Genomic DNA, 19,136 nt, shown 5'->3' on the forward strand with positions numbered 1-19,136 from the left:
ATGACGCATCAGCCCTGGATCATTGGAAGACCTCTGCTATATCTGACACAGTTCTTCTGCACCTTACCATAACCAGAGGTGATCAGTTTTCTTATCCCTAATTAATTCTACCAATTGATGATCAATAGAAATGAATTGCCACATTAGTGTTTGCTATTTACAAGGTTTTTAATTAACTTATTATCCTTACGATTTTAATTAGAGGTCACAGGTGATGTTAAGTGGTAAAGCAGTAACACTTTATTGCTCTGCCAATGTTTGTCTAACAGAGAATGAGGGTTTTAAATACACCTATGTCTCGTCTCAGCGATCATCAGGTTCATCCCTGATAAAGCAACCTATGAAAGTCTGTGCTACTACACAGCTAATAGAGAGGGGGCTTTCTATGCATGCAGGGTCGGACTGGGACACCATAGTACCAGAGGATCAGACAATAATGGACCCCTATTAAAACAGGGCCTTTAAGGTCCTATATACACATAGGGTAGGCCCAAATGACTTCAGTCTGACGCTGTATGCATAGAGAGGGGCAGTTATCTGAAACAATGCGCTAATTACAAAGACGCTGCAGTTTGGTTCCCCTTTGTGCATTAGTTGTACTACACAAGGAGTCCAAGGTTTCATATTATTTAAAATACTTAGGAACCTCAGTGTTTTCGTCTTATGATTGATGTAAAAAATTAAAATCACAAATCATATAATACATGACAAATCTGGAACCAGCCCTGTACCTCACATGGATCCAAAGATCTCCCCATTTATTACTCAAATTGTTCTACTAGATTTTGTTCAGTTTGTCAGCTCAGGAGGTGTGACCTTTCTTCTGCAGCTCTCTCCCTATAACAGCTCAGGGACATGTCCTTTCTGCTGTAGCTCTCTCTCTCCCTCCCACAGCTCAGAGGGTGTATCCTTTCTGCTGCTGCTCTCTCCCTGTTACAGCTGAGAGGGCATGTCCTGTCTGTACAGCTTTCTCCCTGTCACAGCGCAGGGGTCATGTCCTTTCTTCTGCAGCTTTCCCTCTGTAGCTTTCTAATAGTAGACCTGGCTGTTGGAAGTTAAAGCATGGAACTGAGCCTGTGCGGCCACCTCAGTAGGTGGACGTGCACATTGCCATACAGATTAAACACTAGAGGGCACCATTGTAATGACATAAAGAGAATATCTCACAATTGAAGCATTTTTGTAATGGAAAGTAAATAACAAAATTAATTTGTTTTTCGTTCTGAATTACATGAAAATAACAGTTAATGGTGGCACAACTCTTTTAATTTAGTATGAATTGCATGCCAATTCAGCCAGGATACAATACAAGAAGGTAAAAAATGACACAAAAAATGCTCTAATGCTCTCCCAGCATGGGTGCCTCATAGCAAAGATTAAAGGGGTTGTACAGGCATAAACTCCTGCTAGATTTTCAGGCGTAGACAGACACAACTACACTTTGGGCAGTCAGCGTGTCAAAAAACCCAACTGGCCAACGTGCAGTGAGTATTTTGCATAGGTCCCAATAATTAGAAATGGATCTGTGTCAGACAGTTACCTCAGCAACTTAAAGTCCCGGTTGAGTCTCTCCACGCCCAATGACAGGCAGCAAAATCTCCTCCCCAACCTATTCAGCCAAAATGTTCTATGATTCCTCTCTCCAGGGGCCGTATATCAGCTGTATTTGATGTCTCTTTGGTGGACCATTCCTACTCAGTTCATGTTTAGTGTTGGACGAGCATGCTTGGCTGAACACCATTTTCACTCGAGCATCACAGTGTTCGGCCAAACACTGCGTGTGCTCAAGCGCGATGCTCGAGTCTCCTCCCCGCACATTTGTTGGCTGCTATGCAGCCAATAAACGTGCAGGTAAGTACTGGCACTTACTGTAATGCCGTAGCCATGTTGGTTACTGGCATTACAGTGATTGGCTGGCCGGAACGCGTCATCGGGTGCTCTATAGCACCCGATGACACATGGTTCGGCTCACTCTTAGTCAGGGAGAGCTGCAGCAGAAAAGACAGGTAGTGTAGGGACAGGAATTGTTTAGTGTTTTAAGGTGTTAGAGACCCAAAAATCCTTTTAAGGACTATTGTTTTATCTGGCTGTTATCTATATTATTAGGACAGCCTGCGCTAAATTGCGTGCAGTTGTTTGCTGACAGGGACACAACCTCTGCTACATCTGTTGTGTTACATTAGCGCATCCTAAATATCTGTGACATTCAGCGCAAATGTTTGGCCGCTGGTGACAGCGACATTACCTGCGCTACATCTCCTGTATAACGTTTATTTCATCCTAAATATCTGTGACATTCAGCGCAAATGTTTGGCCGCTGGTGACAGCGACATTACCTGCGCTACATCTCCTGTATAACGTTTATTTCATCCTAAATATCTTTCACACTCAGTCTAATTTATTTGCACATACACCTGAAAAATCTGTTCTACTGTACGTGTGACATACTTGCAAGCATATATACCATTTAATATGCTCAAGACGAGCAGTAAGAGAAGGGGAAGTGGCTGTGCTGCTGAGGGTGCACGCAGAGGCCGTGGCCCTGGGCAGGGTGAAACTGTGTCTGCTGCCAGAGCACCAGAAACACACTCATCCACGATACCTAGCTTCATGTCCCAGTTTTCAGGGCACCACTCTTGAAGTCAGACCAGTGCGACCAGGTGATCGGTTGGATTGCAGCAGATAATGCTTCCAGTCAGTTAAGCACCACCCTGTCTTCCACAAAGTCCAATCTCAGTAGCCAAGAGTCTGGTCAACAGAATCCTCACCCTGATCCTCCTTCCTCCCACCACGGAGAGTCTTGGCAAACAAGTGATACCACACTCTGATATTCCGAGGAGCTATTTTCATCGCCATTCCTTGATTTGGGTCTCTCGCCTAGCCTGCTTGAAGAGGGACATGAAGAGATCTTGTGCACTGATTCCCAAACTCTTGAGCTTCCACAGTCAGAAGAAGATGATGGTCGGGAACGGCAATTAGTGTTTCACGAGGTGGATGATGTTGATGAGACAAAGTTGCCAATCAGTCAATGGCAATTAGTGTCTCAAGAGGCTGATGATGAGACACAGTTGTCAATAAGTGAGGTACTTGTTTGGTCAACAAGTCAGGAGGATGACCAAAGTGAGGAAGTAGAAGGGGAGGTGGTCAACGATTAAATCACTGATCCAACCTGGGAAGGTGGCAAGCCAAGCGAGGATAGTAGTACAGAGGGGGAGGAATCCGCAGCACCGCAACAGGCTGGAAGAGGCAGTGGGGTGGCAAAAGGGAGAAGGCAGGCCACACCAAACAGGCCAGCAAATTTTCCCCGGAGCACCCCCTTGCGGTAACCTCCCTTGCCAAGGGGTAGGTGTTCCGCAGTCTGGCGCTTTTTTGAAGAAAGTGCGGATGATAAAAGAATTGTCATTCGCAACCTGTGCCGTGCCAAAATGAGTAGGAGCGTGAACACTAGCAACCTCACTACCACCAGCATGGTCCGCCACATGGAATCAAAGCACCCTAATAGGTGGGCCGAACGCCTGGGTCCACAATCAGTGTCTGCACAGGGTCACACCACTGCCTCCTCTTCCCCTGTGTAACGTGCTGGCCAATCCCCTGTCCAAGATGCAGGCCCGGATGTCTCCCACCCTTGACCCTTGCAAGCACCATCAGCTAGCACATCCACTTCTGTGTCCCAGCACAGTGTACAGATGTCCATACCCCAAGCCTTTGAATGAAAGCGCAAATACCCAGCCACCCACCCACAGACCATAGCACTAAATGTTTCCATTTAGGCTTGTGGACACTGAGGCTTTCCGCAGCCTGATGGCGGCGGCTGTCCCTCATTACTCAGTCCCCAGCCGCCACAATTTTTCCAGGTGTGCCGTCCCTGCCTTACACCAGTATGTGTCCCGTAACATCACCCGTGCCCTGACCAACGCAGTTATTGGCAAGGTCCACTTAACGACTGACACATGGACAAGTGCTTTTGGCCAGGGACTACATTTCTCTGATGGCACACTGGGTGAATGTTGTGGAGGCCGGGAGCGAGTTGTACCTTGGGATGGCACAGATGCTACCGATGCCAAGGATTGCGGGCCCTACTTCCATCAGGATTTCCGCCACCACCTATATTAGTGGCTGCAACCCCCCTCTTCTCCACCTCCTTCACTTCCATCTCTGAATTCTCATCTTGCAGCACCAGTCAGTCATCAGTCAGTAGCTGGAAGCAGTGTAGCACTGCAGTGGGGAAGCGGCAACAGGCCGTGCTGAAACTGATTTCCTTAGGTGACAAACAGCACACCGCCGCAGAGCTGTGGTAGGGTATAAGGGACCAGACTGAGCTGTGGCTCTCGCCACTCAACCTACAGTTACAACCAGGCATGGCTGTGTCTGATAATGGCTGTAACTTGGTGGCGGCAATCTCGCACATATACCATGCCTAGCCCACTTGTTCAACTTAGTGGTTCAGCAGTTTCTCAAAACCTACCCCAATTTGCCTGAGCTACTGGTGTAGGTGTGCCGCGTGTGTGCCCATTTCCGAAAGTCATCTAAAGCTGCCGCTGGTCTGGCAACGCTGCAGCAGTGCTTGCATAGTTCAGCTCACCAACTGTTGTGAGACGTGAGCACGAGCTGGAACTCCACGTTCCACATGTTGGCCAGGCTTTGTGAGCAGCAGAGGGCAGTAGTGGAATACCAGCTGCAACATGGTCGTTGCCTTTCCAGTCAGCTTCCTCCTCCGTAATATCAACATGCTTATTAGGCTGCCCTCGCCCCAAATGTTTTAGATGGTCAGCTCAGCAGCAGACCCTCACCCCTAATGTTTTAGATGGTCAGATCAGCAGCAGGCCCTCGCCCCTAATGATTAGGAGGGTCAGCTCAGCAAAAGACCCTCCCCTCTAATGTTTTAGATGGTCAGATCAGCAGCAGGCCCTCGCCCCTAATGTTTAGGAGGGTCAGCTCAGCAAAAGACCCTCACCCCTAATGTTTTAGATAGTCAGATCAGCAGCATGCCCTCGCCCCTAATGTTTAAGAGGGTCAGCTCAGCAAAAGACACTCTCCCCTAATATTTTAGATGGTCAGATCACCAGCAGGCCCTTGCTCCTAATGTTTTTGAGGGTCACCAGCAGGCAATAAATCATAATTTTTCAAGGGTGTGTATTTTATGTGTAATACAGGGTGTATTGGAGTGCCGGTTCCTTGTAATTTTGGCAGCCCTTTCACTTAGTGCATAAGCTTTATGAGTGTAGGAGTCCCACTATCTGAACAATTGTACCACAATGTGAATGAGGCCCTCCTTTATGTGATATACAGGTTGTATCGGAGTGCCTCTTCCTTGTAATTTTTGGCAGCACTTGCACTTTATATACAAGTAAATATATAGGAAAGAATGTTTTCTTCTAAATTAGATTTTATCTTTGGTTTTGTGCGTATTATTATCAGTCTGTAAAAGTGGCGTACTACTCGGACAACATCGTTCCCAGCAGCGACCTGGGAGTCCAAGATGCATTCAGACATCCTCCCCATGCTGTTCCCGAACCATTTCAGTGGTGTTTCCTTCAATTTCTGACCTTTTCCTGTGAACCAGACACCCTCCCCTCTTCAGAGTCGGTGTTGCCTGGTTTAATGCTCGGGTTCTCCCACTGACTTCCATTGTGCTCTGGTGCTCTGTAGAGCGACGATTGACTGTAGATGTGCTGATCAGTGCTTGTTCACAATGGCCTTCAGAGGCTGATGCACAATATATGGGAGAGGAACAATTGCTACTGTAGTCTCTCCTCTCCAATGCAGTTTTGTTAATTATCGGCAGCACATCTCTGATTTCACAGGGAGATGTCCAGCTGATAATCGAGCATCTTTCATTCTGATGAAAGATGCATATTAACTGGCAAGCATTTAGTCATTCATTGGCTGATTGGCAGTACAATTATATGGGCCAATTATCAGGAACGAGGGTCCTATGAACATTTTTTCATTGTTTTGTTTCCCATTAGTTGGACTTAAAATCGCTTAGGGTTCTTTCACACGAGCGGATGCCGTGCGGGTAATCCACTGCGTGAAAGAATGCCAAGCCCCTCTCCGGACAGCAGAGACACGGAGCATTAACATGATTGATAATGCTCCGTGCCTCTCTGCGATCTTTTTACTACAAAATCACGGTGACAACTTTATCTCACTGTGATTTTGCAGTAAAAAGGTCACAGAGAGGCACGGAGTATTATCAATCATGTTAATGCTCTGTGTCTCTGCGGTCTGGAATGGGGCTTGGCATTCTTTCACGCAGCGGATTACCCACACGGCATCCACACGTGTGAAAGAGCCCTTAGTGTAACAAGACCTTAAAGGGGTCGTCTCACATCAGCAAATGGCAGTTATCATGTAGAGAAAGTTAATACAAGACTTACTAATGCATTGTGATTGTCCATATTGCTTCCTTTGCTGGCTGGATTAATTTTTACATCCCAATATACACTGCTCGTATCCAGGGGTTACGACCAACCTGCAATCCAGCAGTGGTGGTGGTGTTTGCACACTATAGGAAAAAGTGCTGGCCACTCTGGTGGCTGGGACTGTGGGAGCGCACACATTCATACATGCACAGCAGCTCCCATTTCGGCCACCTCGTATCTGCTCTGCAGAGGTGGTTGTAAGCCCTGGATACGAGCAGTGTATAATGTGATGGAAAATGAATAAAGCCAGCAATTTGGACAATCACAATACATTAGTAAGTGACTTGTGGTAACTTTCTCTACATGATAAAGGCCATTTACTGAAGTGAGACAACCCCTTTAAGAATAGCCTGCATGGATTTTTGAATGATCATTATGCCATTTGGAATTTCATGTATGCTTTATGATATCTCCAAGTGGTTGTACAAAGGAATGCAGCAAACCTGCTGAATTGCGTTTTCCTAGGAATCATAGTCATATTGTCAGATTGAAAAGTTTTGCAATTTTTGAACATATTTTGTGCATCAATTTCTTGTAGTTTTCAAGATGTTTGTAGCCATTGAATAGAAACCTTCCAGAGAATAAAACTCTGCCCTGGCCACGTGATGTTCACACAGGTGCATAGTTTGTTACAGTTACAGTACAGTCATCCGAGCCATACACCCATGTCATTATCACTAGGGATGGGCGAATTTCATATTTTGAAATTGGAGTTCGGGTTGTGGTATAATCTGAATTGCGTTATGGATTCCGTTACCACGGACCGTAACGCAATTCCATGACGGAATGCATAAAGGAATGCCTTTAGAGGCATTCCATTATTCATTCCATCATAATAGAAGTCTATGGGCTGCATAACGGATGAGTCCGGTTTCTGTTATGCAGGAGATGGTTATGCAGAAGAGAACTCCAGCATAACGGGAACCGGACAGATCCATTATGCAGGCCATACACTTCTATTATGACTAAATGAATAACGGAATGCCTCTAAAGGCATTCCGTTATGCATTCCGTCATGGAATTACGTTAATGTCCGTGGTAATGGAATCCATAACGCAATTCAGATTATACCACAACCCGAACTCGAATTTCAAAATATGAAATTCGCTCATCCCTAATTATCACATGACCCAGATAGATTTTCATCCAGATGTAAGCGGAGATGATTTTCTGCAAGTAGACACCTGGCAATTTATAAAGAGATGATACATAAGGGATGTTCAAAAATTACACGCGTTCTCATGATACAATGAGCAAACGGAAACCCCCTTTAACTTCACATAACAGGAGCCTACAATAGAGTAGGCAGTTTGTTTTGGTAGTTCTAGGAATTTTAGGGAAAAAAGATAAATCTAGCATCCGATAAAACGGAGATAATTATTAAAGCATCTTAAAACCGTAAAAACAGGACAGCAGAGCGTCTACGCGTTTTGGATCTATAGACACTAGTCCTTATACATGAGTAAGCTCTGTACCATGAAACACAAGTATATATAGTTGTAGAAAAAACTGCGTGAACAATTTTTAAAAACCATTCACATTATCACATGATATGCAAATGCACAAACAGCAAAGATTTAAAAACGTAGAAAATCATAATGTTACTACAAGAACATAGTGCATCATTTTAGTATGAAAACTGATTAATAGTGTAACATTAAATCATGTTTTTATTCAAACCATAAGTGATACAGGTTTTTAAATTAAATATGCAAAAGGTCTCCCTATTGGACATTTCAGTTAAAAACCTGTATCCCCTGTGATTTGAATAAAAATATTATAATATACAGTAAAGTCTTGAAACTCTCATTCTTTATATATTAGTTGTGTGCAGTATAATCTATTAACCATCATTCGTATTAGTAACATTATCCGAACACTTTACAGAAGATGTATGACACCGGAGTAGTACAAGGTTTGCCTGTCATTTATTTGTTTTTGCAGTATGTGATTATACCAAAGTACTTTGTCGGAGGATACATCATTTATTTAGAAATGGGGCCCATGGCTTCAGTACTGCAACTAGCCTCCACAGCCTAATTTTTGCCATACAAGAGGACATCTGGAAAACCTATGTTAAAAGCCTATGTTATACGGTATGTGTCATAACAGAAAGTGTAAAATTGTTAGACGTGTACCAACATTAAAGAAGTTTTCGAGGCGTGTTTCAAGAGACCACCGAGTCGATTGGTGGAGGTGCCAGAAGTCGGACTTCCAGCGATCAGATATTTTTATCCCACAAAACCTCTTTAAGTGTTATTTTAATATAATTCAGCATGAAAAACTAGTTACTATGGTCATTTACATTCTTTTATAAAAAATAAAAAAATGCTCCAGTTGAAAGATATTCCTGTAAAGAGGACCTTTCACCAGAATAAAGTATCTAAACTAACTATACAGCCATGTAGAGCAGCACCCAGGGATCCCCCTGCACTTACTGTTATCCCTGGGCGCCGCTCCGCTCTCCCGGTATAGCCTCCGGTATCTTCATAGTTAGGCTCCACCCAGGGGAACCTGACGGCATCTCTTTCTCCCATGCTGTAGCGCTGGCCAATCGCAGCACTCAGCTCATAGCCTGAGAGAAAAAAAAAACTCTCAGGCTATGAGCTGAGCGCTGCGATTGGCCAGCACTACAGCATGGGAGAAGGAGACGCCGGCAGGTTCCCCTGGGTGGAGCCTAACTATGAAGATACCGGAGGCTATAACCGGAGAACGGAGCGGCGCCCGGGGATAACAGTAAGTGCAGGGGGATCCCTGGGCGCCGCTCTACACGTCTGTACAGTCAGTTTAGATACTTTAGTCTGGTGAAAGGTCCTCTTTAAACTGCCATCAGTGCTATATTCTGTTAGAAGTTGTAAAAGTTAGAGCTGCAACAAAAAGGATGTGTCCCCTGAGAAAGGACACACACCCCGAACTGATTCTGAAGAGAATCTAGCAGCGCAATTGGCGTAATGAAGGGGGAGATCTCTGGATACAGGTATGGAACATGACTCTAGCTTTGTTAGATGTACTATATGATGGCTGATTTTCTTTTTTGACATCAATCGTGGCATAACCACTTTAACTGTGTTCAGTACATCTAAGCTTAGATATTTCAAATATAAAAATGCCGTATGTACCAGCAGAACTTCAAAGACCATATCCAGTGGTCCAGGATGCCTCTATTGGATGTTCTCTTTGTGCGGTGAACTTATGAAGCATATCTCAGTCTGATGAGGAGACCCTTTAGGCGATCATACAGTTCAAAGGTGAACAGTTCATAAACAGCAATACACAAACATGCTAGACATAAAGCTGGCAATTTGGATAACGCTTTGCATCATAGCAACAATCTCATCAAAGGGAAGCCATTTAGCAAGATGGGGTGATTTGCTGAGCCTGGAAGCTGCAGCCACTGTCGAAATTCCTCTTAATGCAGTAATTTCTGATAATTACCAGAGCGCAAATTTAGAACAACAATTTGTTGAAAAGGCACAAAGTACATTTATCTCCCTAGAACAGGTGGCAAATGTGTGCAGAAATTAGCCACAAATGAGCAGGTATTAACCTTTTAGTCACTACAGTTCGAAATGTGTTAATTCGCTTAACCGAGGTATATTGCTGCTTTTATGGGTTGGATTGGTTTTGAATGAAATATAAGACCATCATTAGTAGGGATGACTACAGTATTTAATTGGAACAACAAGGACGGTATTCCTAATACCATCCCAATATGTATTTCTAACATAACATGTAATCATATAAGAATATACATTAATTTATCATTTTTATTTCTAATCAAAGTGTCTAAAAAAAGAAGTAACCAAAGTATTTTGGCCTTTTAGTAAAAAATTGTCTTCTGAAAGACAAATGAAACAGTTCGATTGGATACGGAGGCTACTAATGACGGTCAATAGCTTCAGATTGCGGATGCACAACCATGGAGGTAGAAAAATAGGCTGCTACTGAGGACTCTGTAATAGGGCTCATGCACACCAACACATGTTTGGTCCACATTTTTTCATTGGGGCCGCAAAAGATGCGGACAGGACACTGTCAAAGCCATAGAACACATCCTATTCTTGTCCGTTTTGCGGACAAGGATAGGACGTTTCGACAGAAATTTAAAAATAAATGGTGGCATGCACTCGGGTAGGGATCCTTGTTTTGCGGATCTGCGGTTTGTGGACCGCAACCCACAGCCATGTGCATAAGACATAATCACTTTTGGTCTAAAGGTGGCATGCACCTTAGACTAATGTCGGTTGAACGATTATGGCACGATCGGCTGACCATCTTATTGGTATGTAGTGCTCTGCCGATGTTCGTTCAGCATATGTCAGGGGGAAGAAAAGATCAGGCATGTTGAATTTCAACACATTTATCTTTTCCGCTGAAGGGAGATAAGTCACCTCTAGAGGTGTCTAACTGCAGCTTATTTGCCTTTTAAATTGAAAACACCTGCACACTTGGTTGAACTGAGGGTGCATGTACATGAGAAGTTTGTTGAAATATCTGAACATTAGCAACAGTACAGAAGGTGTATGGCCACCTTAAAGGGGTTGTGTCACTTCAGAAAATGGCTTTTATCATGCAGAGAAAGTTTATACAAGGCACCGACTAATACTAGCTACTGGATACCCGCAGTGCATAATTTGTTCGAAAAATGAATCCTGCCAGAAAAGGTGGCAATACGGACAATAACAATACATTAGGAAGTGCCTTGTATTAACTTTGTCTGCATGATAAATCCCATTTGCTAAAGTGACACAACCCCTTTAAGCCTTGAATATGTTAAAATTCCTGCCAACCTGTTATTTTATCAGAAAAATTCTTCTGAAAAAGGGACTTTTGCATTTGATAAGTGATTTCCATAAGTGCTTGTGAGGCAAAACCAGGTGCGGGTCAAAAACTCAGAAGAGGTGCAAATTTTTCTATTATACCTTATCTCTGTGTAGCCTCGATTCCTGGTTTCAGCTCATATTCACTGATGGAAATCATTGATGAAACACTGAACAAACACTGACTGCGTGAAAGCAACCTTATGGCCCCTTTCACACGGGCGAGTATTCCGCGCGGGTGCAATGCGTGAGTTGAACGCATTTGCACCCACACTGAATCCTGACCCATTCATTTCTATGGGGCTGTGCACATGAGCTGTGATTTTCACGCATTACTTGTGTGTCGCGTGAAAATCGCAGCAAGCTCTATATTCATCGTTTTTCACGCAACGCAGGCCCCATAGAAGTGAATGGGGCCGCGTGAAAATCGCAAGCATCCGCAAGCAAGTGCGGATGCGGTGCGATTTTCACGCATGGTTGCTAGGTGACGATCGGGCTGGGGACCCGATCTGTATTATTTTTCCTTATAACATGGTTATAAAGGGAAAATAATAGCATTCTGAATACAGAATGCAAAGTAAAATAGTGATGGAGGGGTTAAAAATTTTAAAAACTTAATTCACTGAGTCCACTTGATCGCGTACTTGCGGATCTCTGTCTTCTTCTGTAATGTTGAGCTGCCGGCTAAGGACCTGTGGTGACGTCACATCACATGATCCAATCACATGGTTCCTCACTATGTGATTGGACCATGTGATGAGCACAGTGACGTCATCAAAGGTCCTATTCCTGTGCACAGCAAAGAAGAAGACAGAAGAGATGCCGGCTGCGCGATCAAGTGGATTAAGGTGAGTTAAATTATTATATATTTTTTTTTAACCCCTCCAGCGCTATTGTACTATGCATTCTGTATTCAGAATACTATTATTTTCCCTTATAACCATGTTATAAGGGAAAATAATACAATCTACAGAACACCTAACCCAAACCCGAACTTCTGTGAAGAAGTTCGGGTTTGGGTACCAAACATGCCGATTTTTCTCAGGTGCGTGCAAAACGCATTACAATGTTTTGCACTCGCGCGGAAAAATCGCTCATGTTCCCGCAACGCACCCGCACCTTTTCCTGCAACACCCGTGTGAAACCAGCCTATGGCTGTTTCACACGAGCAAGTCCATTGCGAGGATCACGCTCCGTGTGTGAGCATGATCCTCCATTCTGGACTTGCAAGAGCATATGGCATTTTTATGATTTTTAATGCTATGTGCCTCTGATTATCCTTACTTCTACAGGATCATAGGGACACAAAGCTGTCAGTATGATACTGTAGCAGTAAGGTCATGTATGGAAACAGCATTAAAATCAAAGTATATAAATCATGATAATGCTATACGCTCCTGCGAGTCCAGAATGGAGCTCCACAAGGAGCGTCATCGCACTGCACAACCCCTTCTAAATTCGATTTGAGTCCAATTAGGCTGAATCGGCCAATCGATTTAATCTGGGCTAGAGATGATCAAATCTATTCTGCTGATTTGGAATTCATCTCGAATGTCCCCAAGAATGTGGATTATAATGAGCCAAAATGTCTTGAGATTGGTTTTGGACAAATTGGAGAGGGAGGGAGAGAGAGTAATTTTTAATAACACGATTTTCTCAAACTGTTCAATCAGCTCTTTTTCATAATGGAAAGCTAATTAGCATACCATTGGGTTTCTGGGAAAGTTATTCAAATTAGGTAATTATTAGATGTGCTAATTTGCATTTATTTTTCTCAAAATCTTTCTCTCGAAAAAAAAAAATACTTCAAGAGTCCTAGGAGAACAAAGAGTTTTATATACAATTATTCTGGGCAATTGGAGCATATTTGATTGGTTTAGAATTGGGCTTTGTATCAAATTATTTGAAAAATTTGCCGAATCGGATACAAAACTAATTTCAAGAGATTCGCTCATCTCTAATCTGTGTCCAAATAAATTCAACTTGAATCAAAAGTGTCCCAAATCCTTTTTCTCTCTCTCACTTTCATTTTGATTCTCCTGAATCGAATCACACAAAATTCAAGTTTGTTAGAATCAGAATTCTTTAAAAATTCTGGTAGAATTTCCAAATTTTAGATTCACTCCTCTTTAGGTTTTACCAACTTGTGGCCCGTACTATTGCAAAACTACTACTCCTATCTTTCCAGTGTCCACCAGGAGCTGAAGAAAGTCACAAGCTGAAAAGCTTTGTACTGCTTGACCCTAAAGTGACCATACTCTACAGAGTACTTAGTACTACACTGTGCGTAGAATGTCTACAATGCAGCTGCCTTAGTAAGTGCTGATGCTCATTATGAGATTTTATTTTTCTTACCAACTGCTGCCTGGAGCAGCTTGCTGGAATTTATAGCCTAACTGCACTGGGAATGCTACAGGTTGAATAAATGAACTATAGAGGGGCAAGTGGATGCAATAATCTATATAAGAATAAACTGCTACATGTAAAATAATGTATCAAGGGGCCAAGCAGGGAATCTCTATGTGGAGAATAGGAGGATATTGAACAGACTATATTGTGTTAATGTGTTCAGTCTTTGGGGTCCAATAAACATGTGATAAAGGAAACTCGCTCATTTAACCAGAATGTCTTCTAAGGGATCCATAATTTCAGCTGATGTTTACGCGGCAGTGAAAGTATACTGCTCACAGTGGGGGATAAGGAAGACTCTCAGTTAATTAAAGCTTAGTGAGTTAAATGAGGTCTGGGTAATGAGGAGCCTAATTCATTGTGTGTGCATCACTTTGCTAGGGAAGACTAATTATAACCTTCTTTTTCTGGTACACATGTGCAGCCACAATTCCTGACCCATTTTAGTAGGAAAGTGAGCAATCCTGATTAACCCAAGTTTTTAAGGCCTTTTGGTGCAAAAAGAGCAATTCAACTATTTGGGTTGCTTAGAAATAGAAGTTAATATATTTACTTTTGCAACTAGTGGAATGTATTCTCATCCATAATTGCTGTGGCCAAGACCTTTATCTGAAACAAATAGGAGTGGTAAGTCTGTTTATGGGTAAGGTAGATGGTATCTATCAAGATGCACAACAAAACTTATGACGCACTTCAGTCATATTGATTAGTATGAGTATGAACTCAAAAACAAAAAAAAAGCTCACACATACAATTAAAGGGTTAATTTCTATTAATGACGCATGTTGATGATGGGACACCAATGTGTCTGTCATTGGCAAGCATTTGACTTCTAGGACCAGCACTGAATGACCACCAGTACACTAATTTGCATGGAGCAATGCGGCTCTGCATCGGCTATGCATCATGAAGCTGTGCTTTTTTCTGGAAGTAAATTGGGCTGGGTTCAGGCTAAGTTGTAAATATTCTATCTTATCTGGAAAAACAGTGAAGGGTTCAAGCAAGAGTCATTGCGCATTCAGGACATTCTGGTGTTTGGATTCCCACCAACCACACACTAACACTCTATCTTAGGGCCTTATTTGCAACTTCTTTTGGAAATTTGGAAAGCATGATAGATAGATTAGAGATAAGTGAATCGATTCTAACAAATCAATTTGTCTCATCAGCAGGACTTCTTCACCCGTGAGGAAGATGTCCACCTGCTGCTAGCCTAGCCCTGACAATTTTCTGCCTGCACCTCTGCTCCAATTAGCAGAGGAAGGGCACAGGATCTGCTTCGGCTTCAGAGAAGCATCTGTGCAGACGTTGCCCCAAAGCAGAGCCTGTACCCTTGCTCTGCTAATCAGAGCAGCGGTGCAGGCAGGAAATTGTCAGAGCCGGGCATTTAGCAATCTAGCGGCAGGGTGACAGTCTCCCCACAGGTGAAGAGACCTTGCTGATGAGATTGATTGATTTGTCATGTATACCATATATTTAATAAAGTACAAACAATACAGTCAAACATAGCAGGTACCTGTCTATGATTCCTATGCAGTCTTTGATGCGTGGTCCTCTACATCTGTAAAGGAAGAAGAGGAAAAAACTAATTCAATAGTAGAAACGCAAAAAAGGATTTGGAAGCAAGAAAATCAACTAAGATTTTAACAGAAATATAACTGGAACCCCGCCCGCTTTCCCTGCTACTTTCAGTGAAAGCCCTAAGCAGCAAGTCCGCAACTGGTTGATGTTCCCTACTATGCTAAAGTGCAAGACATAAACACAGAGACAGACAACACAGAGACGGAGTCGTACGGAAATGGGTTAGAGCCAAGCGGACAATACAGTACCAAGTCGCAAGACAGGGGGTAGTCAAATAGCCAATCCCGAAGCCGAAGAAACACAGCACCAAAACATGAGACAGAGAGTGGTCAAAGGCAAGCTAAGGTCAAATATAGAAGCAATACAAATGCACACAGAACCCGAAGCACAACTAGGGAGTCAATGACTATCACTGGCATGGGTATAAGGCCAAGAAGGGGTTTAAATAAAGCACTGAGTCCCAGGATCAGAACCTGATAGGTCATGGCTCAGCACTCCATTAGTCAGAACACTAGTACACAGGAATGGAGCAGCTGAGCAATCGGCCCCTTGCTAGTCTCCTCCAGCACACGCCCGCTGTGGGGAGAAATCCTGTTGTTAAACGCGCTGTCGCGTCACCAGGGGGCATGGTTTAGTAGCATGTCGCGCCAAAGCTGGAGATCTCACTGTTGGGGCCCAGACAGGTAAGTTTGTGACACCAGCAGCCAATACCTGCAAGGCTGAGCTACATACTTTTGCTATGGTTTTGCAAGGTTTTTTTCTGCAGGATTTCATTTAGAGAAAGCAAATGGTTTCCATTTGCTCCAAAATTACAGCATCAAATAATGTTACCATATTTAGAACATTGCGGTGTTAGGCCGGGCAAACTAAAGCAAAATGAACTAACCCTTCCAGTGTGAAAGTATTAGATGGTGTCAGTGGTGCAAGACATACTAGCTAGGTTACCCATTACGTCATTTGTATGCCCCTGTCTCAATTTATCTGAATGTCTTTCTGATATGTCCATATAAACTCCACGATTCTGAAAACAGAAGTTCAAAGAAGAAAAAAACACAAACTAATGATTAAAAACCTATTACAAGGAAAAAAAAAAAAAACGAGAACCAGCTGCAAACAAGCCCAGAACATAACACTATTATTTTCAGCATTTCAAACAGAGCTTGTCATGCACAATAATCTTTCATGATACGAGTCGGACTCCAAATTCACAGAAAGGGTTAACCTTAAAGTCCTTTGTCTCAGCTGTCACTAGTGACAAAAATGATTACAATGATTGGTTCTCAAACAGCAGTAAACAAAGAGAGCAGGGCACAAAGGTGGCACCTCCCCTACAAACTAGCATTAGCAGTACCAAGTAAGCTTCACCTGTGCCTGCAGGAGACCTCCCAGTGCCAAGGTCTTGTTTTTCTGCCCCTCTCTGGTTTTCTGGCGCACACAACACTGAGCCCATGATTACTACCCACAAAAAACTGTGCTGATCACAGCTTATCTCCATTCGAATGGCAGTTAAATGGCCAACGCACAATTATTTTCTGTTCCATTTCTGTATAAACCCCCAGAGCTTGAAATTGGAATTGGCAACTGCCTGATAGGCTGATGTAGACCAGTGCGCACAACAGAAAAGTAAAAAGGCTTTAAAGAAAGGATTGGAATTTCCAAAAGACTAACAACCCGATGGTCTTATGGGTACTACAGATCTTGAATAGACAAACACCTGGATTACACTTCTCAACTCATTAGAAACATTGACATTAATGAAGCATTTCCATAAAAATATGTTTCTGTCTTCCTTGTGACATAGAACTGGAGAGAAACATTTAGATGGCTTAAGGAAAGCTTAGGACTGCACTGCTTCAGATCCTCTCTAATGTGTCTTCATATTTCAATTCACTTGCTTGATGACTCGTGTTGACGCGGGCATTCTAATAGTGATTTTCATTTATCCTCCATTTCCTCTATTTTAAGAAAGCTTCTACCTCATGAAAGTTAGGATTAACAAGTTAACCGTCTTGAGCATAAAGGATTTAATCAAAGTGGCTTTTTATATACAATGTAGTGGGTTGACTAAATATAGGTACTCAAGGAACAACAGGCATGTTTAAAGCTAGGACATCTTAAAGTGTAGGCTCATTTAGGAGATCCAAAGTTAAAGGGGTTCTACAAGAGCCCATGTCCTCCTGTGTGGAGGTACCAGAGATACTAATTATACAAAATTATTCCAGCAGTGTCTCTCTTTATATGCAAATAATACAAATATGCCACCAGTGTGATTCTCAGAAGATTTTGCGAGCATTCATTTGTTCAGCACTCAGTTCTCATGGGCAAGAGAACTAAATCTTCAGTGTTCCTTGGCAAATATCTGTGTTCCTTGGCTACAAAGTTCCAAAAGACACAAATAGTTAGGCACAGCAAAGATATAAAAGAGTAATGCAAAAAAAACCTCATACTTAAAAAGTGTTCAAAGAAAAAAATGTTGGTGTAGTGCATCATCCAAACAAATTCCTTATTTTATTTTCAAAGTTGCTCTGGAAAAGTAAGAAATGTTTAGCCACGCTCTTAAAGAAACAGTTTGTGAAAAACTGTGGTACGATATGTCTAGTACAAGGATCTATATTTGGTGTTTTTTTTAAACCTTTGGGTCATTCATACCACCCTCAAAGCCCCTGCAGCACTCTTAACACAGTGTATCAGGTTTTTTTTTGGAGTGTCTTTAACTCATATCCAGGAAGGTGGCCACTGACTTCTAGACCTTCATGCTCTTGCAGACATCTGGCATTGCCATTCATACCATGCCATTCAGAAACATTAGGATGGCCTATTTTGTAGAGATATAGGTTACTGAATAAGTTCATGTTTGTTAGTTAACTTTCTCATTCAGTAATTTGAAATGGCGTTGCACTGGACTTTATGTTTCTGTTGAAGTTGTTCTTTAACTAACTTTTTTTTCTTAAACACTGAATGTGGGAACATCAGTGATCATTACTGGAGAGACAATGCTCACTCTTTTGTACCCTTGACTTATTGCTACTCTGGAAACCAAGTAAAGAAACTTCGTGGGCTGTGTATAGAGGATGGCTATCATGGTAGTCCATCCTGAGTCTCTTTGTATAGATACAAGTAATCTTTCCAAATAACCAAAGGTGTTTAATCGCTCTCAATAGTTCTCTGCAATGTCCAACTCTGGGGCGCAGTCCTAAATCAGCCAGCCAATCCATCTTAATAGTGTGGCTGGTGCCAGAAGCAATATAATCCAGTCCACGTACAGTAAAATCTACAGCCATAGGCATACATTACTTATACTGTCTTTGTCCAGGAACTGTCTCTTATGGTCCTCAACCATCTGGAATAATTCAATGCTTCTTTACCTTACACATTGGTTCTTGCCAAAGTTACTTTTCTGGCAGATTGACATCTTCTTGGATGAAATCTGCTTCAACTGCATGCAGGTTTCTGTTCGGGCCTACTTGGCAGTAGCACACACACAAAAGGTCTTCACTCTGGTTTGCTTACCAGAAGACTCATTAACCTGGGGGTGGGGCCAGCCTACTACCCAACAACTAACACTAATAACTGTCAGTTAACTATTTCCTTCCTAGGTACATAACTCTTTCGAATACAGAGTGCGTAGATCATGGTTAGCATCACAGTAAACATGTTAACAACCTTACTAGTGAACCATAATATTAACCCTTTAGCAGTGAATGATAGCATGTAATATTTCTCACTTTCTTTTCCATTACTGCCATTAATTTACATCTTACCTTGCTGTCTGTAAGAATCAGCTAGCTGGAAAGATACATAGAAGGATTGCGTTCTTGTGCACATGGATTGCATCCTTGTGAAGTTCTTTTTTATTGCAGACCCATTTACTTGAGTGAATGAGTCTTACAGTAAAATCAGA

General features: G+C 42.5%; 1 protein-coding gene across 2 annotated transcripts in view; it reads right to left on the minus strand.

Annotated features, from left to right (window-relative positions):
* ERBB4 (erb-b2 receptor tyrosine kinase 4) overlaps positions 1 to 19,136 on the minus strand; it is a 1,172,496-nt gene that overhangs the window by 209,206 nt on the left and 944,154 nt on the right. For both annotated transcript variants that reach the window (XM_040439645.1, XM_040439646.1), the window contains exon 16: positions 15,171 to 15,215. In XM_040439645.1, coding sequence (XP_040295579.1) covers positions 15,171 to 15,215 — 45 coding nt within the window. The remainder of the gene's footprint in view (positions 1 to 15,170; positions 15,216 to 19,136) is intronic.

Source organism: Bufo bufo, chromosome 7, assembly GCF_905171765.1.
Source record: "Bufo bufo chromosome 7, aBufBuf1.1, whole genome shotgun sequence".
Classification (NCBI taxonomy): Eukaryota; Metazoa; Chordata; class Amphibia; order Anura; family Bufonidae; genus Bufo; species Bufo bufo.